Source organism: Macaca thibetana, chromosome 6 (assembly GCF_024542745.1).
Source record: "Macaca thibetana thibetana isolate TM-01 chromosome 6, ASM2454274v1, whole genome shotgun sequence".
Lineage (NCBI taxonomy): Eukaryota > Metazoa > Chordata > Mammalia > Primates > Cercopithecidae > Macaca > Macaca thibetana.
In genome coordinates, this window is record NC_065583.1 from 5,113,162 (window position 1) to 5,137,704 (window position 24,543).

The 24,543-nt window shown below is 56.2% G+C and overlaps 2 protein-coding genes across 13 annotated transcripts in view; both read left to right on the plus strand.

Moving 5' to 3' along the window:
- NOP16 (NOP16 nucleolar protein) overlaps positions 1–24,543 on the plus strand; it is a 274,193-nt gene that overhangs the window by 101,387 nt on the left and 148,263 nt on the right. The window contains exon 1 of one of the 11 annotated variants that reach the window (XM_050793294.1): positions 2,464–2,475. The exons of 7 other annotated variants lie outside the window; for them this stretch is intronic. The gene's annotated coding sequence lies outside the window, so the exon portion shown is untranslated. Of the gene's footprint in view, positions 1–2,463; positions 2,476–2,941; positions 2,952–4,375; positions 4,386–20,568; positions 20,579–24,543 lie in introns of those variants that run through there. 3 more of the 11 variants (XM_050793304.1, XM_050793306.1, XM_050793297.1) reach the window with 3 other exon arrangements.
- RNF44 (ring finger protein 44) lies at positions 7,659–19,657 on the plus strand. 2 transcript variants are annotated; one of them, XM_050793230.1, is made up of 12 exons: positions 7,659–8,666; positions 13,906–14,046; positions 14,129–14,279; positions 14,452–14,641; positions 15,015–15,182; positions 15,623–15,796; positions 15,931–16,092; positions 16,179–16,303; positions 16,570–16,657; positions 16,743–16,864; positions 17,000–17,099; positions 17,296–19,657. In XM_050793230.1, the coding sequence occupies exons 3-12, from the start codon at positions 14,173–14,175 to the stop codon at positions 17,356–17,358; spliced, it is 1,299 nt and encodes a 432-aa protein (XP_050649187.1). In that variant the 5' UTR covers positions 7,659–8,666; positions 13,906–14,046; positions 14,129–14,172; the 3' UTR covers positions 17,359–19,657. The 2 variants fall into 2 exon arrangements, with proteins under 2 accessions (XP_050649187.1, XP_050649188.1); XM_050793231.1 differs by lacking the exons at positions 7,659–8,666; positions 13,906–14,046 and adding an exon at positions 8,973–9,448.

The following is a 24,543-nucleotide window of genomic DNA, read 5'->3' on the forward strand; positions in this document are numbered from 1 at the left end:
TTGCATTATTACTACTAATATCACCTCATTTAATCCTGCCAGTAACTCCAGGGATGATTTTTTTCCCCTATTACAGATGGGAAAAGAGACACCTGGACAGGTTAGATCGCCACCCAAGATTACAGAAGGTGGCAGAACCGGGATATTAGCACATGTCTGTGCAACGATTCTTGCCCTTGACTTTCCTGCCACAGCCATCAGATTCCTTTCTGAAGGAAGTAGGCACTAGTCATCACTGGTGGCTTAACTGGTAAGAGGCGAGGCAGGTGACCCCACCCAAGGCTCCAGGCTCCCCACTCTGCCTCAGACCATGGGAGTCAGCTTGGTCACTCTGCTGTGCCCCAAATAGGGCAGACCCCAATCCAAGCCCCTGCCCTCCCTCCCTGCCCTTACAGCTGAGGCCGACAGCTCCGAGTCACTGCTCTGGCTGCCAGAGGTGTGTCCTGGCCTGCCCAGACCTTTGGACCCATCAAGATGTGTGGCCAGATGGTGCCCTGCCCATCTCAAGGGGCACCATCCACCTGCCACAAGGCAGCCTGGGAAGCACACGGGGATCAGGGCTGTGACGATCCAGGTCCAGGTCTAGGTCCAGGGTTGGCTTCATGGAACAGCAGGCAGCCAGGCAGAGTGGGGCTAAGAGCCCAGGATATGGACTCAGGTGACCTGGGTCCTAATCCCCCCCACCACTTACCTGCTGGGGGCTTGGGCAAGGTACATCATCTCCCACATTATTGGTGTCCTTGTTGAAAAGAGGCCTAATGCAGACTCCACCTCATAGGCCTCCTCTAAGGAGTAATGATGTAATGCATGACAGCACTTAGCACAGGGTAAGTAATGGGGTGATGTACATGAGGCAACAGTTTAGATACACATCAGGGTTCCTTCACAGTCACTGTCTGAAGTGTGTGCCTTAAAAAATTTTTTTAATCAGAAAAACTTCTCAGCCGGGCGCAGTGGCTCACGCCTGTAATCCCAGCACTTTTGGGAGACTGAGGTGGGCGGATCACTTCAGGCCAGGAGTCCAAGACCAGCCTGGCCAACATGGTGAAACATGAAACATGGTGAAACCCCGTCTCTACTAAAAATACAAAAACTAGCCCAGTGTGGTGGCGCGCACCTGTAGTGCCAGCTGCTCAGGAGGCTGAGGCACAAGAATTGCTTGAACCTGGGGGTGGGGTGGGGTGAGGTTGCAGTGAGCCAAGATTGCACCACAACACTCCCGCCTGGGTGACAGAGTGAGACTCTGTCCCCTACCCCCCCCCCAAAAAAAAGAAAAGGAAAAGTTCTCATTACCTGTCTTTGCTATGCGCACCCACTACATACTGAGAAATTTGTCAAGTCGAAATCAAGTGTTAGCTTGCCCCGGAGCTGGGCAAGTGTCTCCTTCCCTCTGAGCCGCCATTTCTTCACCTGCAATATCTCTGACGCCCATCTAGTGCACAGCCTCAGAGAGGACCTGCAGAGTCTGGGCTGAGGGGGACTCTCTGGTGTGAATGCATTCAATCCCTCAACTCCCCAGTCCTGCCCAGAAGCTGCACTCTGAAGGGTACAAAGTCCCTTCATTGCTCTTACAAATAACCAACCCAAGAATATCCCCGTGATGTCACAGACTCACAGCCTTCCACCCTAGAAAGAACTTGGGGGCTGGGCACGGTGGCTCACTCCTGTAATCCCAGCACTTTGGGAGGCTGAGGCGGGCGGATCACGAGGTCAGGAGTTCAAGACTAGCCTGGCCAACATGGTGAAACCCCGTCTCTACTAAAACACAAAAAATTAGCTGGGCGTGGTGCCATGCACCTGTAATTCCAGGTACTCGGGAGGCTGAGACAGGAGAATCGCTTGAACCGGGTGGCGGAGGTTGCAGTGAACCGAGATCGTGCCACTGCACTCCAGCCTGGGCAACAAAGTAAGACTCCGTCAAAAAAAGAAAGGACAGAGAAAGAAAGCAAGCAAAGAAAAGGAGTGAGAGAGAGAGAGAGAGAGAGGGAGAGAGAGAGGGGGAGGGGAGAGAGAGAGAGAGAGAGAAGGGAGGGAGGGAGGGAGGAGGAAAGGAAAGAAAGAACGAACTTGGGGACCCATGAGACCAACTTCTCCCCACCCCAGAGCCTCCTTCCAGCGCACTCATTCCCTCTAAAGCTCTCCTTTAGTTGGCTGTTCTGTCAACGAACGGCAGCTTTAAAAATTAAGTAGACCGGGAGGCAGCCGCTCCACCGTCTAATCAGCCCTCCGCAGAGGACCTAAACCTGGGCTGAGAAGACGACCTGGTTGGGCAGCCTGCAGGAGGCGCGGTCTGCATGGACTACCACCACCTGCACGCCAGCCAGAGCGCGGCCCGCGGCAGGGTGCAGCCCTCGCTGGCCTAATGCGCCCAGGGGGCGGGGGCGGGGGCGGTGGGGCTCCCCTCCGGGGCTGGGACCCGCGGCCTGAGCAGGTGCCGGCCATACCCTGGTCCAGGTTGGCTCTAGCGATGGGGACACAGGGGTTGCGGGGAGCGTAATCCCTCCCCACGTCTCTGCCGGCCGCCTTGTCTTTTGTCACTGGAGTCTCCCATCCTCCTTCTGAAGAAAGTATCATCACTTCCATTCCGCAGACTTGAAAACTGAGGCCAGAGAATGGCCCAAAGTGGGGAACCAAGATCTGCTGACCCCAGAGCAGCTCTCTATTAGCTACACCCGCGCCCACCGGGGCTGGGGGAGGGGACACACTCTCCGGGAAGCGAAGATTCTCTGAACGACCACGGGGTCGTATTGTTTCCCGTTTCACAGACGAGGAAACGAAGTCACTCCTCCAAGGTCAAGGAGGCTGCCAGGCCCCAGGCGCCGCGCCCTTACGCTCCCCTGGCCGACTGACGCTGGGCGGGCGCGGCCGAAAGAGGCTCCGCCCCGCCCGCGCCACCCGCGCTCCCGCACGCGTGGTGCGGTCCAGGCAGCTCCATTCGCGAGGGGCCGGGGCGGGGGTCCTGGAAGCTGCGCAGCCGGCGTGGGCCCCGCGCGCCCGGGCGGTGAGGTCCGCGGACGGTTCCCCTGCACGGGGCCGGAGAGGGGCCGCGGCAGGCGGCGCGCGGGCAGCAGCCGCACCGCGAGCCCGGGCTGCAGCGGGAGCGACGCGCCGGCCGCCGGGAGGGGGTGGAGCCCCGCCGCGGCCCCAGGTAACGCCGGGCCGGGACCCTGCGCCGAGCGCCCCGGGCGCAGGGCCGGCGAGCACGCGGCGGTAGGGGGCGGCCGCGGGCCGGCGGAGGAGCGCACGCGGGGGCTTCCCGCCAGGCCTCTGCCGGCGCCCGCACGGTGGGAGCTCGCAGTCCCGGGCCCGGCAGCGGGAGCTGTGCCGCTCTTCTCCCCGTCCGCTAGGTCCAAACGCCCCAGCTCGGGGAGCCCCAGGGAACTCCGAGCCCCCGCGTGCCCTGCGCCCCGCGCACGTCCCGACCGCCACCTCCGGCGGGTCACGGACCGCGAGCCGGAGACGCTGCAGTTCTTTGGCCTCGCCATGTCTGTCCTAGACATTTCCCCGACGCCCCCTGTGCCAGCCGCCGGGGAGCCAGAGCGGCCAGAGCCCTGCCCTGGAGCGGCTTCAGGTCCGGGGAACAGACCGCTGCACTCCAGCGCCGTCCTTACTGCATTCTGGATGTCGGAACGCCGCGGGGTCCGGAGAGGGTCCGTGTCTTGCCCAAGGTCACACAGCTTCTGTTGCCTGAAAGCCACTAAGCTCGAGTCGAGCTGGTGCCGGGGGCTGGGAAGTAGGGGGAGGAGGACGAGTGAGATGGAGGGACAGTGGGGGATTCGGGAAGACTCGTCTTCCTGGGTCTTCCAGGGACCGCACTCCTGCAGCCCTCGGTTTTCATCATTGAACAATGCGGTGACGGTTCCTGCCCCCTTTGCAGAATCTGGGGGTTCCAGTAGTGAGAGCTGCGGGGTGCGGAGGAGGAGTCAGAAAGGGGAACGCCCCCACGCCACACCCACACAGCGCACACCTCCAAATGCAGACCCAGACCCGAAAAGTCGGCAGGTACAGCCCACCGGCACACACACAGAGAACCTCTGTTGACCCACCGAGGAGGATGCTTTCACCCCGCTTCACACCTGGACAAACAGCCTCATAGACTTTACTGACTTCCCCAAGGTCACAGGCTAAGCAGAGGCAGGACGGGCTGGCCTCAGGGGCTCTGTCTCACCCCTCAAAGTAGGCCTTTCCCCCAGTGGCCTAGTTATTATCGATCACCCGACTTTACAGACTAGAGACTGAGGAGGAGAGGAGCCGTAGAACTTACCCAAGGTCTCAAAACTGGAGCCCGAGCGCTGAGGGCCAGAGCCCCAGACTTGGAGCATCTCTCCAGACGGCCTGCCCTGGCCGCCATCTGCACAGCCACTCAAGGGAGCCAGAACTCGGGGCCCAGGGGTGTTGAGGCCAGCCCTGAGTGGAGAGGACTTAGCGGGGCCTTGTCTACTCTCTCCCTGGTGTGTGAGGCTCTGGACCCTGATCTGATGCTCTGGTATCTGGGAGGTGTGAGCCCTGAGCTGGCTCTGCCAGGCTGTGCTGTGTCCCTGGCTGGTACCCCAGTCTCTGTGTCCCGCCAGCTCCATCCTGGGAAGGTGACTGGGCCCTGCCTCTTTGGAGGGAGGTTTGAGGGGCCTTGGAAGAAATAAATGGGGTACTTTCTGACTCTGAGGGAGAGATGCAGCCAGTTGTCCAGGCTCTGGGGTAGGTGAGAACCCTGGTCGGGCAGGGCCCCATCAGGAAACATGGCCATGTCCTCTTCCTGCCTCAGCCTGCCCAAGCCCCTCCCCTCTGCAGAGGAGGCCTGGGGGAGGAAGCTGGAATGTGGCATCTAGTGCTTTGCGCTGGAAGGATCAAACTTTGGATCCCTCTCAGGCTCCTGTGCACCCTGATCTGGAGCCATCCACTAGTCCCTGAGCCTCTGTGTTCTCCCCTTTCCCTGGGGACATCTGCATTTGGTTCTTCAGCAACCACGGGGGCCTCTGTGTTGGCATTCCTATTGCACAGACCACACAATGTGAGATTAGGATGGGATCCCAGGTTTGCCTCTTGATGGCTGCATGACACTGGGTGAGTCCTGTCACCTCTCACCTCATCTGTAAAATGGGGCCAATGCTGGTGGCCAGCTCTTAGATCATGATGAGGAGAGGATCAGGATAGGACTTGCCCAGAGCTTGTGGAAGACTCTAGGACCCCCATTTCCCCCATGGAACCTCACAGCAGATGCCGGAGCAGATGGGCCACTCCCATCTGAGGTTTCACACTTCTGGGCTCTGTGGTGAGGGTCGGCCACTCCATGGCTCTGAACCGCTTTCCTCTCTGTGAGATGAAAGTAAACAACACCTGCCTTCGAGGGCTTGGGGTGTGAGGAGAATGCGGCTGGCACTGTAGGCGTGCAGGCCATGTCCCCACAGCAGGGTTCCAAAGCCTGAGATCCATCAGTGACCCTGAGGAGGGATTCAAAGTTCAGATTTCTGGCTTCATTTGAAAAACTGGAAAATTCTGGGAAAATTGTGCCTCCCTTCCCATTTAATCCAGAGTGATTTCACAATCACCCACGAAGGTTTTTCAGGTTGGGGGAGATGTATTATTGGCCTCTGGCGCTGAGGGGAAACTCAAGTGACTGGGGATTTACTGAGGGTTTCCTGGGGCCAGGACAGGGCAGGGGTTTCCTGGTCCTGCAGGACAAGAGGCAGACCCAGAGCCCCATCCCTGGGCATCTGCCACCCAGCGTGAGCCAGGCCCTAGACTGGGTGTTGTGGGCCCTGCTGAGAGCAGGGGGAGCAGTCACATGGAGATGGCCTTCTGCTCTCATGATGCAATGTGATGGTAATCCTAATGGACTGAGGATGCCAGAGCAAGCCGGCAGGGCAGGGAAGGCTCCAAGGGAGTGGTCCGTGAGCTAGCCCCAAAGCATGAGCAGGATTTTACCCAGTAAGTAGGAGATATTGAGGACATATTAAGCAGGGAGAATGCCACAGTCAGAGGCTTGGTGGCTTAAAAGTACAGGATTAGATTGTGGCTGGAGGGTCGCTTTCCTGGGGTGGGGATGGTAAAGGTGGTCTCACTGTGTGGCCTCAGACAAGTCACTTCACCTCTTTGAGCCTCAGATCCTCATCTGCAAAATGAGGCTGGGATACTCGTATATGCCAGTGAAGGTTGGACGTCTGCACGCTTAAAAAAGCCAGACCCCTTCTGCCAGGGGAATTACTGAGTGAGACCCACAGAGATTGTGACAGGACTGTGTGCAAATTAAATGGCATGAGGTAAAGGCTGGGGTGCATCTAGCTCTGCGTTCAAAAATGGGGGATTCAGCACAGCTGGAGATGCCACAGGCAGCTTCCTGTAAAAGGCGAGATAGGAACAGAGCTTCAAACGGCCGAAAAGTGAAATGGATTGGCAGAAAGGAAAAGAGAGGGCATCCCAGGCAGGCGGTCTAGCCTGAAAAAAGGCAGGAAGGTGGCAGGGAGAGAAGGCCAGAGGAAGTACCACCATGGTGTGAGAGGAGGGACTGGGGAGAGGCGAGCCTGAAAAGTTTGGGCAGGAAGAGCTTGTTAAGTACAGCCTCCAAGCCAGGCTTCCATGCAGTTGGCAGTAGGGAGCCACTGTAGGCCCTATCCATAAGGGCAGGCAGGCAGTAATCTAACAAATATGTAGGTACCTTTGAATGTGGGGAGGGTTTTTTTTGTTTTGTTTTGTTTTTTGAGACAGAGTCTCGCTCTGTCGCCCAGGCTGGAGTGTAGTGACGTGATCTCGGCTCACTGCAACGTCCACCTCCTGGGTTCAAGCGATTCTCCTGCCTCAGCCTCCTGAGTAGCTGGGTTTACGGGTGCATGCCACCATGCCCGGCTCATTTTTGTATTTTTTGTAGATACGGGATTTCACCACGTTGGTCAGGCTGGTCTCAAACTCCTGACCTTGTGATCTGCCCGCCTCGATCTCCCAAAGTGCAGGGATTACAGGTGTGAGCCACTGCGCCCGGCCAAGGGGAGGGTTTTCAAATTGCTTTTATGTAGTGGGGAAAACAAAAGGTTGAAGGAGACATTGGAGGTGAAGGAACAGTTGATGATAAGGAACTGGTTAAAGACATAACCTTGTATATCCACACTTATTCTCATGCACACGTAATTTTTAACTGTGATGGATAGAGTTTGGCATTCCGGGTAACATCGATAGCACTGCATCATGAACTTGCTCTTGTGTTGCTTAGAGATCTGCAAACAGCCGGCTCAGTTCCATCTTCAGTCATTGTGTTGCACAGTGATACTGATTGTTGCTGGTCTAAACATTGCCATAAACATGTCTGTTCCCCAAGCTGAAAGGGGATTTCTGATTCTAAGGGAACAAACGGTTTTCTGGCTTAAAAGACTTAAGACATAGTCTCTATAATAGTTTTCTTTTAAAATTTCAGTGGGTTATGATGCATAGAGTTTTTTAAAAAGAGCTAATGTGCAATATATACAATAGTCTATCCTCCTGACCCACTTCTCCCTTCCAGTTCTCCCTAAGGACAATTGTTAATCAGTTTTCTGTATACCCTTCCAGAAATAAATGCAGATGTGGTATATGTCCAATTAAAAAAACCTGATACATACTGTTACACCTGTTCAGCATCTTGGTTTCAATTTTTATTTAAAATTTGGGATTATGAAATATACCAAAGAAGCAAAGAAAGTGAGCCCCCCATCCCCCTGCCCCATGGCCCACCACGCAGGTTAACAGATGTTAACATTTTGCATTGGCGCCTCGTTTATGGCTGTCTTGGAGGTAGCTCCATGTCGCCTCCAGCTGCCTCTTTGTGGTAACTGCCCAAGAGTCGTTATTGATTATATATGCATGCACCCAATATTCATTATTCGACCTCTTCCAGCTCTCGGATATTTAGGAAATTACTGATTTTCTGCTTATATAATTGTGGTGGAGGTAATACCCCATTTTGTATAAATTTTGCCCGGGTGGGTGGGCTTCGAGGCAAAGGAGAACGAGGCTTGGCTTTGGGTTAGGTTCAAATTCCTGCTCCGCCACATTTCTAGTTGTGTGATCTGGAGTAAGGGAAGGCCCTCACTTTCCCCATCTGTAAAAAGAACTGGCTATTAGCAATCCCTCCGTCTCATAGCTGCTAAGAGGAATAGAAAACTAAAGTATAGAGGCTTCACTGGGCTTAGTTCCCAGTTTCCCTGGGTAGGGAGGTCTCCGCGGGGACACCAAACTCTCAAGGCCAGCCTAGCAGCTAGAGCGCCCGGTGCCTGCAGTTTTGCTTTAAACTACTACCTGTTCCCCGCCCCTGTTCCTTCGCCGCCACGCTGGGGGCGGGGCGGTTAAATGTCTCTGTGACGTCAGCGCGAGCAGGGCCAATCTCCTTGCCCGGCGGACGTTATCTCGTTTGCATGGGTGGCCCGCCATTGGTCTGTTGGGCAATGTGGGCCGTCCCAGCTTTTTAAAGACGCCGCGTAGTATAAACAAGGAGATGTGGGGCGGCCGGGCCATGATGTCAGCGCGGTGCTGCAGCTCTTGGGGGTGACGTCATCTCCGGGAAGGTGGCCGGCCCAGGGTTGTTAGAGCTAGCCTAACCACTTGGGCCGGCTTGAGGCCGCTCTCGCCCTGTCAGAGGTCAGACCCATTGCACTTCAGTATCTCAGGCGGCACCCTGTCCCCGAGGAGGGGACCATGACACAGTAAGTCCGTACTGCCGGTTCTCCTGCAGTACAGTTTCTTCGGCAGGGAAACAGCCTCAGAGGCGCGAGTAGTTAGCGAGTTTGCATAGCAAGTTCGAGTTGCAGCCGATCGGTTTTGCCCACCCTGGGGTCTCCCCATCTTTATATCAGTCCATGTGGCCCCGCCCCTTGCTTTTGACTAGGGCTGCGGTCACTTTAAGTGCGAAGGTGGGGGCGAGGTGGTTAAAAAAATCTTTCAAGATGGCGGCCCAGTAGTCACGTGCGTGGTCGCGGCGAGTGATTGGCTCTCAGGGCGGAGCTCCCGGCGCGGGGCGGGGCCCCCGCGGGCTTGCAGCGGGCTACTGTTTGCCGTATCCTCCTGGCGCGCCCCCGCGAGCCCCCTCCCGCCCGGCGCGCGACCCCGCCGCTTCGAATGTTGTGAATCAAATGTGGGGTTTGTTACATTCCGCTGCCGCCGCGGACAGTTCTTAAAGGGCCAGCCGCCGGCTGCCGCTCAGACCCAGCTGCGTCCTTCTCCGCCTCCCGCTCCCTGAGGGCCTGGGCCGAGAGAGACTGACCGCGTGTGGGCCTCGCGAGGCAGACGCCGTCGGGCGGACAACAAAGAGAGAGGCCCCGGAAGGAGCCGGGCTGCCCCCGGACCCGGGGGTGGGGAGGGGAGCACATTGTTTCGCAGGGCGGGAGCTCTTAAAGGGTCCAGGCAGGCCCCCCCCCCCCGCCCCCTGCCCAGTTTGGCCGTCTTAGATCGGAAACAAAGGAGTCAACGTGTGGCCGGGCGGCCAAAGGTGAGTCGGGGCCAGGGCCACCAACTCCCTATTCCCCTACTCATGGACCTCCTGCTCCCCTCCCCTGGGAATGGGGGCCGTGATCTAGCTAGCTCCGCAGGGGTTAATCACGGGCGATCCAGACTGCGGACAGCGAGACCCCAGGGATCAGGAACCCCCCCGGGCCCCCCGTGGCCAGGCCGGGTCTCCACTCTCCTGCGGCTGAACGCTGCGGTTGGAGAGGAAGGAGCCGCCCCCCTCCCCCTGCGGCCGCCACTTCCTTTGTTGTTGCTTTTGTCTCTCGCCGAGCACATGGTCCGGGATCCTCGGCTCTTAAAGTCACAGCGCTCCGGCCCCTGCGCTGCAGTCTTGTCTCCCGCCCCCGGTGTCCCTCCGAGAGCGGCACAAAAGAGTGGGAAGCGGACGAGGGAGGCCCCTCTCGGGGCAGACGTCCGCGCCTCGGCTCCCCAGCGCTATGCCTGGAGAGGGGTGGCTGGGTAAGCTTCCCAGAGCCCCACAACATGCACTTGGCCCGCGTTGGAGAGCCCCCCTTCCCCAGGGACACTGGTCTCCTCCCCCACTAGTGTGACCACCTGGTTTCTTCTTGACTCTTCTGGTTTTATTTGGGCGCTCTGGGAAGGAAAGATTTCCACCCCCATTTTACAGTTGTGCCAACTGAGGCTCTCAGAAGCAAAGGGATTTCCTTGACCAAGGTCACCCAGGGAGTTTTCTCTCCTTGTCTGGTGGTCCGGCCTTCAGCGGCTTCCAGCTGGGAAGCTCTGCTTGCGCTGGGCAGAGCCTGCTTGTTTGGAGTGGGGTATGGGGAAGTAAGAAGGGGGGCTTCTCTTCCTGGCTGTGTCTACTCATGCCCCCAGGGTCTGACTTTGTTTTTATCTGCAAAAGGGAGTGTCTCTTCCTGCAAACAGATCCCTGGGGCTCTTAGACCGAGGTCAGGGTAGGTGCTTGGGGCGCTGGACCTAAGGGGTTGGCCGGCTTTCCTGGGTGGGTGTAGAGGGGTGGTGTTAACTGCAGAATGCATTGCATGCCTCAGGGCGGACGGGGCTCAGCGACGGGACTCCCAAGACTTGATCGCACAGACCTCTGTGACAGCACAGCACAGAAATGTGGACCGGCAGAGCAGTTGTTAGGGGAGGCCACTTGGCCACCCTTGCTGTTTGACCTTGAGCAAGTTGCTAGCTCCAACTCTGGGCCTTGCTTGCTTCTCTGTACCACCGACCTAAAGACGGGTGCCTGAAAGAGAGTGCTCTCCCAGCCTCCTGTACGGCTTGGCCACTCGGGATTAGGCGATTTCCTCCAGCTACTGATGCCACAAGGAGTTATGGGTTGGGGGAGTTTGGGCCTAGGAGGCCAACTAGGACGGACCAGTTCTGTTCTCTCTGGCCTTGTGGCCTAGAGTAACTTACTTCCTTTCTCTCAGCCCCAGTTTTCTCAGCTGTGAAGTGGGTGTAACCCTTCTATGCCACCCCTGTTCCTGGCAGGGCTTAAAGAGCCAGGATCCACTCTTCCCAGCTGAGGTATTCCCCTAGAGTAGCCTGCTGCCTGGGAAGTGGTGCCCTTCAAGCTCTGCTGGGGGTTGGAAATGGAGGTCAGCGTGTTGTAGTCTCTAATAATGATCATTCACACCCAAGCTACGTTCAGACTTTACAAGCTGCTTCTGCTGTTGCCTTGGAGCAGTCCCTGATGGTAAACTGGGAGGTAGTTATTGGGCTGTTCCCATTTTACAGATGAAGATACTGAGGCTCAGGAGGGGAAGCCCTTGCCCACGGTCTGTAGGCAAGAATCTAGCTAGAAGTCACTGTCATGTGTGAGTCTGTGAGGGCCGACGCTCTTATAGCTGGAGGCCCTTCTGTCTTCTGGCTTGCTTTTCCAGCTCCTTACCACCTTCCCTGCCTTGGGGAGTGGGTGCCTTTGTAGGGTGTCTACAGAGCAGACACCCATAGGCCTGGGCCTCTGTGAGAGTGCCTTGGGTCTGGCACTGCTCAGCCATCTGCAAGACATCCTGGCATAAGAGGAGCAGTCAAGGCTGCTGGCTTGGTGGCTAATCGTGGGTGCTTTACGGCCAGACTGCTTAGGTCATGCCCCTGTGCACTCACGATTCCGGCTGACTGGCCTTGGACCTCACCTCTCCGAGCCTTGGTGTCTTGGCTGCTGGGAGGACTCACCAAGTTGGCGCGGGGGAAACAGCATAGTTACTATGGTGCTTGTTCCGCACCAGCAGAACTGCGGGCTCCCAGGCTTTCTGAGGTTAGCTGGGGTAGAAATTCCCAAACCTAGCTGTGCTGTGACAACTTCTGGGGAATTTGATAAAAATCTAGGTGCCCTTGTTCCCCATCCCTCCAAAGCGTCTGGTCCAGGAGGCTTGGGATGGGCCAGGCATCTGCTGTTTCAGTTATTTGGGGATTTCCTGAGTCTCCCTTGGCCGTTGTTTGCTTGGCTGGTTTGTCGGCAGGAATGAGGGAGGCTGTGCGTGTAGACATGCCTGTCACGATGTGCACTTGGCCCAGGCCAGGGGTCACAAACCCAGTCCCCGATGATGGGCAGGCAAAGGATGGGCCTGGGTGACCTGGAGGGAAGGCTCTTGCTCCCAGTGAGGGGGCCAGGCAGAAACAAGTGGGACCAGACTTGTCATGAGACGCCAGGTTTTTTTGTAATCTCCCAATTTTCAGTCATTGGCATTAAAGTCATCGCTGCCAGACTGGGTGGCCTCGGACCTGTGTGATTGGCTCTGTTCCGTGCACATTTATCCCATCAGGCCTGCCCTGAGCTGGACACAAGGTGGTCCCTGGCCCTGCCCACACCCTCTGCTGGCCGGGCCCCGTCTCCCATGTGGGCTCCTTTTGAGAAGTAGGGCCCAGGCTTGTGAAGTGCAGCACAGAGGAAATGGTTCTTGTCGCTGTTGGCAGGAAGGAACTAGGTGTTGAGCTGACAGTTACGCTGGCTGGCTGTGTCAACAGGGAGGCAGCCTTGAAAGCTGGGTATAGGCCGGGCGCGGTGGCTCAAGCCTGTAATCCCAGCACTTTGGGAGGCCAAGACGGGCGGATCATGAGGTCAGGAGATCGAGACCATCCTGGCTAACACGGTGAAACCCCGTCTCTACTAAAAAATACAAAAAACTAGCCGGGCGAGGTGGCAGGCGCCTGTAGTCCCAGCTAGTCGGGAGGCTGAGGCAGGAGAATGGCGTGAACCCGGGAGGCGGAGCTTGCAGTGAGCTGAGATCGCGCCACTGCACTCCAGCCTGGGCGACAGAGCGAGACTCTGTCTCAAAAAAAAAAAAAAAAAAAAGAAAGCTGGGTATCAGGGATGCATAGGAGTTTTGTTAGGTGGGAGAAGGGATGGAAGGGGCCTCCCTGTGGCAGGAACAACAAAGAGCTGGTCCTGTCGGACGCATCCTTCAGCTTTGCAGGGCCTGATAGGTTCTAGAGCTTTTCCAGCAAGGGCCTCGTCCCAACTTTGAGTTGAGCGGAACCCTGAGGTTGAGCCAGGTCCCTGGACATCCCCCACCTGGACCCTCGGCTCTGACCCGAGGCAGGAGACCCTGCCCAACCCATTCCTATTCAACTTCCTCTCTCGGGTTCTTGCTTCCCTTTTTTCTCAACAGGCCCCACCTCCCACTTTGAGGGCTGGGTTGGGGGCCCCAGAGCAAAGGCCTGGCTGCATGCCAGACTCCAGTCTCCCCAGGCCGGCTTCCTTCATTGCCTCCCGTGAAGCCTGGGACTGGTCCTTTCTGTTGGCAGCAGAGCACAGGGAGAGGCTTGTCTTTGGCCCACCTCCCAGCTTTAACACTACCGTGGGGCTTTGGACAAGTTTCTTCTGGCTGAGCCTCAGTTTCCTCCTCTATAAAATGGGCCAGCTATAGGTTCTTGAAAGGTAGATGAAGTCACACTTGGCTAGGCACAGTGGGAGCAGGTAAAGGAAAGAAAGAATAGTGTCTTGCCTTGGACTGGAAGCCCCCGAGGGCAGGAGCAGGTTAGAACCTCTTGCCTGGCGCCCGTAAGAGGAGAACTGGGTGCCAGGCCCGTTTGGAATCCCTGCTGGAGCCAACCAGAGGGAAGGGAGGATGCTGGAGCCTCCTCAGGAACCCCCAGCTGCCACCTGGAGGCCAAGTTGTAGCCCCTGGTATAAGGCAGAAAAAGGTCCATCCCTAAGCCCCTTTCCGAGACAGGGTGCCCTGAGACCCCGCCCAGCAGGAGCCTGTGGGGAGCCCACTGGCCTGGAAGCGCGCTGGCCAGCTCCCTGAGCTCACAACTGAGGAGGCCTGGGTGCTGGCACGCTGAATTGTCCTGGCTTTTCAGCAATGGACCCCAGGCCTCAGAGGAGGGGCACGGCTGAGCACCATTGGTCCCTGGGGTCACACTGCAGAGGTTTGGTTCTGTCTCCTAACCCCTCGTGGTGCAAGCACCTGGACTCCTCTGTGCCTCCGTTTCTTTTTTTCTTTTTTCTTTTTTTTTTTGAGACAGAGTCTCGCTCTGTCACCAGGCTGGAGTGCAGCGGCGCGATCTCAGCTCAGCTCACCGCAACCTCTGCTTCCCAGGTTCAAGCGATTCTCGTGCCTCAGCCCCCCAAGTAGCTGGGATTACAGGTGTCCCCCACCATGCCTGGTTAGTTTTTGTATTTTTAGTAGAGACGAGGTTTCACCATGTTGACCAGGCGCCTCAGTTTCCTTGTCTTTTTGCCTCCTAGAGTTGTGAGTCCCGGCCCAGCCCCTCCACCCCCCTGCCCCCCTGATGCGACCATGGGCTCTGGCAGTGACTAGGTGGCCACCCTCTGCCCCCGTGGGTCAGCGGCGATTCTCTGCGGGACCCGGCAGCACCCCGGGCCAGCTCTGGGGAAGGTAGGAAGGAGCCTCACCATTCTGATGCTGGGGCACGGGGGCCAGCAGGGGTGGGGCGCAGGGCCCTGAGCTGCCTTCCCTCCCCATGGGGGGAGTCACCCTGGCTTCTCTCCCTGCTCTGTGCACGAGTGGCCCCCCTCAGTCCTATCGGGGCCTCCTCTCTGTGGTGCAGCCCCGGCCTCGAGGGTCCCCTGGCCAGCCCACCTGCCCGGGATGAGCGCTTACCCTCCCAGCAGCCGCCGTCCCGACCTCCACACCTCCCCGTAGAGGAGCGCCGAGCCTCGGCTCCTGCCGGCGGGGGCCCCCGAATGCTGCACCCAGCCACCCAGCAGAGCCCGTTCATGGTTGATCTCCACGAGCAGGTAGGCAGAACCCCATCCCCTGTGCCCCTGGCCCTGTGAGCCATTCTAAGAAGCAGAGGCAGCAAGGCCTTGATTTCACCTAGCTTGCTTCATTTCACGTTCCAGGGAGGCATTATTAGCCCTGTTTTACAGGTAGGTAAACTGAGGCCCGGGGAAAGGGCCACAGTGGATGACTGGCAGAGCTGGATTCCCACAGGGCTTTCTCTGCCCCGGGGCCCTGGGAGTAGAGGCACAGTCTGGTCTGCACTGAGGTAGGCCGCTGTGGAGAAGGGAAGGGAGCCGGCAGCTGATCGTGGCAGGACGATTTCTCCTGAGAGTAGCCCTCAGGGCCAGCTTCCTTCTCACACTTTCCTGGCGTTCTCTCTACCCACAGGTGCACCAGGGACCTGTCCCTCTGTCCTACACGGTCACCACAGTGACGACCCAAGGCTTCCCCTTGCCTACAGGCCAACACATCCCTGGCTGCAGTGCCCAGCAGCTCCCAGCATGCTCCGTGATGTTCAGCGGGCAGCACTACCCCCTCTGCTGCCTCCCGCCCCCGGTGAGTGAGTGTTTCCAGCTCCTACTCCACCAGCTGCAAGCCCCAGGCACAGGCCAGCAGCTCAGCGGGCCCAGGGCAGCCCTGCACTGAGCTGAGCTATCCAGCCATCCAGGCTGTCAGAGCGCCTGCCTGGCCGCCCCAGGAGAGCGCACGTGTATTCACATTTGGTAATAGAGTGTTTCAAGGTTCAGGGGCCTTCCAGCACCCCTGTGCCTGCCTTACAGCTTGGCAGAGGCCCGGGAGTTGAGGCTGTGGGCCTGAAGAGTAGAGTGGCCTGCCTGGTGGCCTAGGACAGGGATGGGCCTTCCACACGGTTTCTTGTGCAGACCCTGGAGCTGCTGGGTGTGTGCCCGGTGGGGGCCTCTTGCTGGGCGGCATGGCATAGACCTGGCCCAGAGCCCAGGAGAACATTGTCAGCCTCCTGTCCCCTCTCTCGGCAGCTCATCCAGGCGTGCACTATGCAGCAGCTGCCTGTGCCCTATCAGGCCTACCCCCACCTCATCTCCAGTGACCACTACATCCTGCATCCCCCACCACCGGCCCCACCCCCGCAGCCCACCCACATGGCACCCCTGGGGCAGTTTGTGTCTCTGCAGGCCCAGCACCCACGGATGGTGAGTCGCAGGGTCTGATGCTGGCGGGGGATGATGATGGAGGGGGATGATGATGGAAGGGGATGGCGCCGGGGGAGGCGGGGCGAGGACAGCGTTGTCTCACTGACTTCCTGACCCAGCGCCGCTTCTTCCAGCCCCTACAGCGGCTCGACAATGACGTGGACCTGCGTGGGGACCAGCACTCCCTCGGTAGCTTCACCTACTCCACCTCTGCGCCTGGCCCAGCCCTTTCCCCATCGGTGCCCCTGCACTACCTGCCCCACGACCCGCTGCACCAGGAGCTGTCCTTTGGTGTGGTGAGTGCCACCGCAAACCCCACTGGGCTCCGGGCCGGCTGGGAGGCAGGCCCGTCGGGCTGACCCGCACCTGACCCCTCTTGCAGCCATATTCTCACATGATGCCGCGGAGACTGAGCACCCAGAGATACCGCCTGCAGCAGCCACTGCCCCCGCCGCCCCCACCACCACCCCCACCACCCTACTACCCCAGCTTCCTGCCCTACTTCCTGTAAGTATCTGCACATCCACCCGAGGTCCCTGATGCCCTGTTCTGCTAGAACCTCCAGTGGTTAGACCCAAACACAGCTCCAGGGGCCCCAGGGCCTCTGAAGCCATCTTGCGTTCTCCCCCAAGCCTGACAGGCACACCAGCTGGGCTCCCGTCCCCGCTGCAACATTCTGGGCTCTGTTTGCAAGGAGGGAGTCAGGAGAGCGGCTCTGTGCGCCCCACTCCTTTTGACCTTGACCCTGGGCCCCCACACTTGTCTCTCTCTAGCTCGATGCTGCCAATGTCACCAACAGCAATGGGGCCCACCATCAGCCTGGATCTGGACGTGGATGACGTGGAGATGGAGAACTATGAGGTCCCGTGGAGCCCCATGCTGGGAGGTGGGGTTTGGGAGACCTGCAGCCCTGGGCGCCGCTGACCCGTTTCCTGCCCGCATGCAGGCCCTCCTGAACCTGGCCGAGCGGTTGGGAGATGCCAAGCCCCGGGGCCTCACCAAAGCAGACATAGAGCAGCTCCCGTCATACCGCTTTAACCCGGACAGCCGCCAGTCAGAGCAGACGCTGTGAGTACCGTGCCCCACCTCCCACCCCTCTGAACACAGCTGGCTGCCGTGGGCCACCCCTCTCAGGGCAGTCACACTCCACTGAGCACTCCCGTGGACCTCAGCGCGGAGGTGACGCTCCGTGCCCCTCCGCAGGTGTGTGGTCTGCTTCAGCGACTTCGAGACGCGGCAGCTGCTCCGAGTGCTGCCCTGCAACCATGAGTTCCACACCAAGTGTGTTGACAAGTGGCTGAAGGTAACACTGCCCAGGCCGGCTCCTGGGCATTCCTCGTGCAGTGACGGGGATGGGCAGGCCTGGGCTGTTTCCCTCCTTGTCCTTGTCATCATCTCAGAAGTTCCGGCTCCAAGGGGACCAAGTCCCCCCAGGTGGCTGCACAGATGTGATGGGTTGGGGCTGGTGAGAGCAACGCCTGACATGCATGTTCCCGCAGGCCAACCGGACGTGTCCCATCTGCCGGGCCGACGCCTCCGAGGTGCCCAGGGAGGCTGAGTGAGGCCACACAGCCGCCCGGGAGAACCCTGCGTGAAGCTCTGGAAACTTGGGGGTAGGGCCCAGGGAGGATGGGGAGGGAGTGGCCCAGGCCTGCCCCATCGCTCCTGCCTGTATCTCCAGAGCTGGTGCCAGGGTCAGCCCGGCGAGGAGTCCCTGCAATAAGCCCCTGCATTTGCCAAGCTCCAAAGACTCCCTCCCTAGTCTGCCTGCCCGTCCGCCCGCCACGGAGCTGCCTGAGTGTCCCTAATCTGGTCTCCCTCCTGTGCGCCCTCGGGTCCCTCCTTTTCCTGCTGGCACTGAGAGCCAGGAGTCCACTCCCCCGCTGCGGCTGGTGGAGATCCTTGGCCCCAGGATGGGCAGACAGCACCATCCTGGGTCAGAAGGTCTCGTGCTCTGAAATGGTGTGCCCTCTGCCCAGGTGGCACTGCCAGGTGCATAGACTGACGGTGTTACGAGGCCATTTCCTGAGCTCCAGAGCTGAATCCTCCCCCCTTGACCCCAAACAGTGAACTCAGGCAGCCGGCTCTGCGTTGGCTGCTGTTGAGGGCTGAGTCTGGCTCCCTAGAGGACCCTCATCCCAGGCACAACATTCCAGCCCTACCCTCAGGCTGGAGAGTGTCCCAGCCTAGCCCCGAGCTGGGGCACACGTATCCTGAGGGGCCTGGGCCATACGGGGAGAGGGAGTCCTGTGTTCCCGGTGGCTGTCCCTCCCAGGGATGCAGCCAGACCCGTGCCCAGTCTCCTCTCCCTCTGTTGTTTTGCATGAACGTGAGGAGCAGCAGTTTTTGTTTATTCATTTGGCCCGAAATCGCGTGTAGGATTTGGGGATGTGGATATTTAAGACAATTTATGTTTTCTTTTGGTTTAACAGGGGCGAGTATAGGGACCAACTGGGACCGAGTGCCCAGGGGCCGAGCACGGCCGTGCTGGCCAGCCTGCATGCATGCGTGTGCCCGGCCGGCCGGCGGTCGTGGGGCAGGGTTGGGGGTCTGTGCTCAGCTGATAACTGCCATGCACTGTACTGCACACGTCCCTAGAGCCTACCGGGACCCGACGCTTTTCAGGGCATTTCTCCCTCCAGCCGGGGCCCGTCTCCCACCTGCCTGGGCGAGTCTCCTCCAAGAAAATCCCAGGAGAATGGGGACCAGGAAGGCCGTGGACCCCCATCTCCAGGGGGCCCTCCCAACCTGTTGCCTGTCCTCCAAGCCCTGGAGGAGGCCGCTGTAGGGTCTGGCTGAGCTTCCCACCCTCTTTCCCTGGTCCCAATCCTTTCTTGTCCTACACCCAGCTGGGGTTGCTGCCCTGAACGAACTGCGTGTGGGGCCGGCACATCCTAGCAGGTAGCCCCTGGCGCCTGCTGCCTCAGGGATGCTCCAACCACCCTCGTTCTCCCGGCAGCGGCCCTGGCTCCCAGCTCCCGCCCCAGCCTGCCGCGGGGCCCGTCAGCCTGGTCCCACCCCCATGGAGAACCCAAAGTCTTACTGTATATAACTCCAGGTGACGTTTCTATATTTATAGCAGTGTTGAAAACCCACGTGTTTTACACAGAACCACCCTCTCCAACCCCTCCCTTCCCGACCCCAACAAAAGGTTTTCAAACCCCTTACGGTTCCTGGGGCAGGCGGAAACAGGCTCGCAGGCCGTGTGTCGGCTGCAGCAGTGATTCCAACAAGCAGCTGTTGGGGGGGAACACAGCATTGAAAAAATCATCATTAAAACCAAGATTTATACAACAATTACTTAGGATGTTTGTGATTTGCCAACCTTGCTTTAGATGCCATGTTACCAATGATTTCCTGTGGTGGGGGCTTGCCATTGTTTACTCTTTTATTTACCAACTTCTGGCCTAGGCATGACAGTGGGCACCTTCCCCCAGCCCCGGCTGGGCCCAGCGCCTGTGTTCTGTGTTAGAAAGGTTTTATATATATATAAAATTACATATATATATAGAAATATATGTAATTTTGGGGGCCCTGTTCCTTGCACATTTTACAGTTACCTCATTTTTCCCATGTATGTATTTGAGAAAATGCTAATATATAGAGAAAAAAATGGTTCTTAAAGCTTAAATGTGTGGTTTTTTCCATTCCATGGGATTCACATTGGTTTGTAGCATTTAACATAACTAGTATGTTGTATTATATATATGTGTATACTGATTGAAATTTTTAACAGATTTGTACTTTTTTTAAAATGAAAGTTGCTAGTTCTGCTTGACCAAGTAGTGCAATCATTATTTTTTTTAATATTGTTGCTGATTTCAGAGGGATATTCACTAATAAATGTATGATGTATACCAACGACCGCCCACGCTGCCTTTGGCTGCCTGTGTCTTTTTGGTGGGAGGTGGGATGGGGATGAGGCCCGGAGCAGACAAGATTGCTGTTTGCTGTGGAACTGTGGGGTGGCCAACACCCGCTCATCCAGAGGGGCCTGCCAAGCCAGTTCAGTGGTGGCCTATTCCAAGCTATCTGCTTCACATGTGAGTTAGGCTTCTGTTAGCAGGTGACAGGATTCCATCTAATTGGTTTGAGGGAAAAGTCACTTATTGGTCTCCTGTGATTTGAATCCCAAGGTAGAGGCCAGGCGCGGTGGCTTACGCCTGTAATCCCAGCACTTTGGGAGGCCGAGGCTGGTGGATCACTTAAGGTGAGGTGTTCAATACCAGCCTGCCCAACATGGTAAAACCCCTTCTCTACTAAAAATACAAAGAAATTAGGCCAGGCACGGTGGCTCACACCTGTAATCCCAGCACTTTGGGAGGCTGAGGCCGGCGGATCACGAGGTCAGGAGATTGAGAACATCCTGGCTAACATGGTGAAACCCCATCTCTACTAAAAATACAAAAAAAAAAAAAAAAATTAGCCAGGCGTGGTGGCGGGCACCTGTAGTCCCAGCTACCTGGGAGGCTGAGGCAGGGGAATGGCGTGAACCCGGAAGGCGGAGCTTGCAGTGAGCCGAAATCGTGCCGCTGCACTCCAGCCTGGGTGACAGAGCAAGACTCTCAAAAAAAAATAAGCCAGGTGTGGTGGCATAAGCCTATAGCCCTAGCTACTCGGGAGGCTGAGGTAGGAGAATTGCTTGAATCCAGGAGGTAGAGGTTGCAGTGAGCCAAGATTGCACCACTGCACTCCAGCCTAGGTGACAGCAGACTGTCTCAAAAAATAAATAGATAAAAATGAATCTCAAGGTAGGTTCTTCTGTCCTGACTGGATCAGGGGGCTCAGGCCTGTCATGAGGAAAACTTGTTTTGTTTTTCCAATGGGAACGAGTCTTACTGTGCTGCCCAGGCTGGTCTCGGAACTGCTGGGTTCAAGCGGTCCTCCCACCTTGGCCTCCCAAAGTGCGAGCCACCGTGCCCGGCCTGCAACCTTGCTTTTCTCTGCGCAGTAGCGCTTGGTAGCCCTTGCTCAGTTTCCTCTAATTTAGCATCACCTTTGGGGATCGAGTGTTGTCAGGCTGACTTTGGTTGTGTGCCCACATCAGATCCGTTTACTGGCCAGGCCTGTGTTCATACTGCCCACCCTTCAACCCCACTGAAACTAGGAAGAATTGTACCCCTTGGACCCAGGTTCAGTGGGGATAGAGTGCCCGGGAGCCATGAAAGAGACCAGCTTGGTGATGAGGAATGTTGGCTGACTTGTTAGCGTGTCACAGCAGTGTGGTCTGGAGCCGGAACAGTGGGCTGGAGTCAGGAGACCTGCGACCTTGTGTCTGTGATGCCACTAACCAGAGCCCTGGTCAGGGCACTTCTCTTTCCAGTCTTTGGATCATCTGCAAAGAGGGGACAAGATCAGTAAAATAGTTCTCTAAGTGTGTTTCTGAGAAAGTCCAGTGAGGCCCTAACAGGGTTTGTGCAAAACAAGAGCTCTGTGGTCGAATAAATGTGGTAAAGTCCATGTCAAAGGTAACAGGAATCTATCGTGGGGCTTCACTGAGGCTTGGCTATGACGATGGACATTGTAAAGCTCCAAGAATCTATACGGTGGCATTTCCCGCATTTGGCTAGTTTGGCCAGGTGGAGGGCTCAGGCTACATTCCCTGGAGCACACTGGTACAAGATGGACTAGAACAGCGGTAGCATCTGAGCTCCTAGGGCCCCATAGGTCTGAGAAAATTGTAAGATCGGGAAGGTTCCAAGCTTTTTACAATATTTTGCAAATGCTAAAGAAAAATCACATGATCATGTCGATGCAAAAAAATTTTTGACAAACTTCTACACTCATCCATGATAAAAACTGTCAACAAGCTAGGAATAGAAGCTAACTTCCTCAGCTTGATAAAGAACATCTACAGAAACCCCTACAGCTTGCATCATACTTAATAGTGAAAGGCTAGAGGCCTCCCCTCTGAGATGGGGACCAGGCAAGGCTGTCTCCTCTCACAACTCCTGTTCAACACTGTACTGGAAGACCCAGCCAGCACAATAAGGCAAGAAAAAGAAATAAAATTAGGCAAATAAATGCCTAATATGTAAGGAAAGGGAGAAATAAAATTCCCAATTTATAGCTGATAGGATGAAAATCTAGGTAGAAAATCTGAAGAATCTACAAAAAAACTCCTAGGACTAAATGAGTTCAGGTCACAGGTACAATATCAACATAAAAAAATTAATTGATTCTGCTGGACGCGGTGGTTCACACCTGTAATCCCAGCACTTTGGGAGGTTGAGGCAGGAGGATCGCCTGAGGTCAGGAGTTCAAGACCAGCCTGGCCAACATGGTGAAACCCTGTCTCTACTAAAAATACAAAACTTAGCCAGGCATAGTGGCGGGCGCCTGTACTCACAGCTGCTCGGGAGGCTGAGACAGGAGAATCACTAGAACCCGGGAGGCGGAGGTTGCAGTGAGCCAAGATTGCGCCATTGCACTCCAGCCTGGGCGACAAGAGTGAAACTCTGTCTGAAAAAAAAAAAAGAAAAAAATTAATTGATTCTATGTACTAGCAACGAACACATGGAAACCGAAATTTAAAACACAATAATACCTTTTTTTTTTTTTGAGACAGAGTCTCTGTCACCCAGGCTGGAGTGCAGTGGCATGATCTTGGCTCACTGTAACCTCTGACTCCGAGGTTCGAGCGATTCTCTCACCTCAGCCTCCCAAGTAGCTGGGACCAGAGGCATGCGCCACCACAGCCTACTAATTTTTTGTATTTTTTTGTAGAGATGGGGTCTCATATAGTTTCCCAGGCTGGTCTTGAACTCCTGAACTTAAGTGATCTGCCTGGCTCAGCCTTCCAAAGTGCTGGGATTACCGGGGTGAGCCACCGCGCCCAGCTTAAAACACAATAACACTATTTCTAATTGCTCAAAGAAAAATGAAATACTTAGGACTAAATCTAACAAAACGTGCAGGACTTGCATGCTGAAAACTACAAAACTCTAATGAAAGAAGTCAGACCTAAATACGTGGAAACAAACCATGTACTTGGATTGGAATATTCAACATAGTGAAGGTGGCATGTCTTCTCAATCTGTAGGTTTAATGCAATTCCTATCAAAATCTCAGCAAGGGTTTGTTGTCTGTTTTTTAAGACACAGACATGCATAGGCTGGGCACCGTGGCTCGAGCCTATAATGCCAACACTTTGGTTTTTTGTTGTCATTGTTCTTGTTTGTTTATTTGTTTGTTTGAGATGGAGTCTCACTCTGTCACCCAGGCTGGAGTGCAATGGCACGATCTCAGCTTACTGCAACCTCTGCCTCCCAGGTTCAAGTGATTCTCCTGCCTCAGCCTCCTGAGTAGCTGGGACTACAGGCACACACCGCTACGCCCAGCTGATTTTTTTGTTTGTCTGATTGGTTTTTGTTTTTTTTTGAGACGGAGTCTGGCTCTGTCGCCAGGCTGGAGTGCAGTGGTGTGATCTCAGCTCACTGCAACCTCCGCCTCCTGGGTTCAAGTGATTCTGCCACCTCAGCTTCCCAAGTAGCTGGGACTACAGGCACACGCCACCATGCCCAGCTAATTTTTTTTTTTTTTTTTTTTTGAGACGGAGTCTCGCTCTGTCGCCCAGGATGGAGTGCAGTGGCCGGATCTCGGCTCACTGCAAGCGCCGCCTCCCGGGTTCACGCCATTCTCCTGCCTCAGCCTCCCGAGTAGCTGAGACTACAGGTGCCCGCCACCTCGCCCGGCTAGTTTTTTGTATTTTTTAGTAGAGATGGGGTTTCACCCTGTTAGCCAGGATGGTCTCGATCTCCTGACCTGGTGATCCACCCGTCTCAGCCTCCCAAAGTGCTGGGATTACAGGCTTGAGCCACCGCGCCCGGCGCCCAGCTAATTTTTGTATTTTTAGTAAAGACGGGTTTTCACCATGTTGGCCAGGATGGTCTTGATCTCCTGACCTCAGGTGATCCGCCTCCCAAAATGCTGGGATTACAGGCGTAAGCCACTGCGCCCAGCCAATTTTTTGTATTTTTAGTAGAGAGAGGGTTTCACCATGTTGGCCAGGCTGCTCTGAACTCCTAACCTCAAGTGATCCACCTGCCTCGGCCTCCCAGAGTGCTGGGATTACAGGCATGAGCCACCACGCCTGGCCCTGTTTTTGTGGGTTTGTTGTTGTTGTTGTTGTTGTTTTTCTGAGACAGATTCTCACTCTGTCACCCAGGCTGGAGCGCAGTGGTGCGATCTTGGCTCAGTGCAACCTCTGCCTTCCGGGTTCAAGAGATTCTCGTGCCTCAGCCTCCCAAATGGCTGGGACTACAAGTGTGGGCCACCACGCCCAGCTTTTTGTATTTTTAGTAGAGACTGGGTTTCTCTATGTTGTCCAGGCTGGGCATGAACTCCTGGCCTTAAGTGATCCACCCGCCTCGGCCTCCCAAAGTGCTGAGATTATGGGTGTGAGCCACCACGTCTGGCCTAATGCCAACACTTTGGGAGGCAGAGGTGGGAGAATCACTTAAGGCCAGCCTGGCTGGTCTCAAACTGTCTCTACAAGCAAAAAAAAAAAAAAAAAACAAAAAAAAAAAAAACAGATATGCTTATTCTAAAATGTATATGAAAAGGCAAAGGAATGAGAGTAGCTAAAACAATTTTGAAAAACAAGAATAGGTTGGGCGTGGTAGCTCACTCCTGTAATCCCAGTACTTTGGGAGACCGAGGCAGGCAGATCACCTGAGGTCAGGAGTTCAAGACCAGCCTGGCCAACATGGTGAAACCACATCTCTACTAAAAATACAAAAATTAGC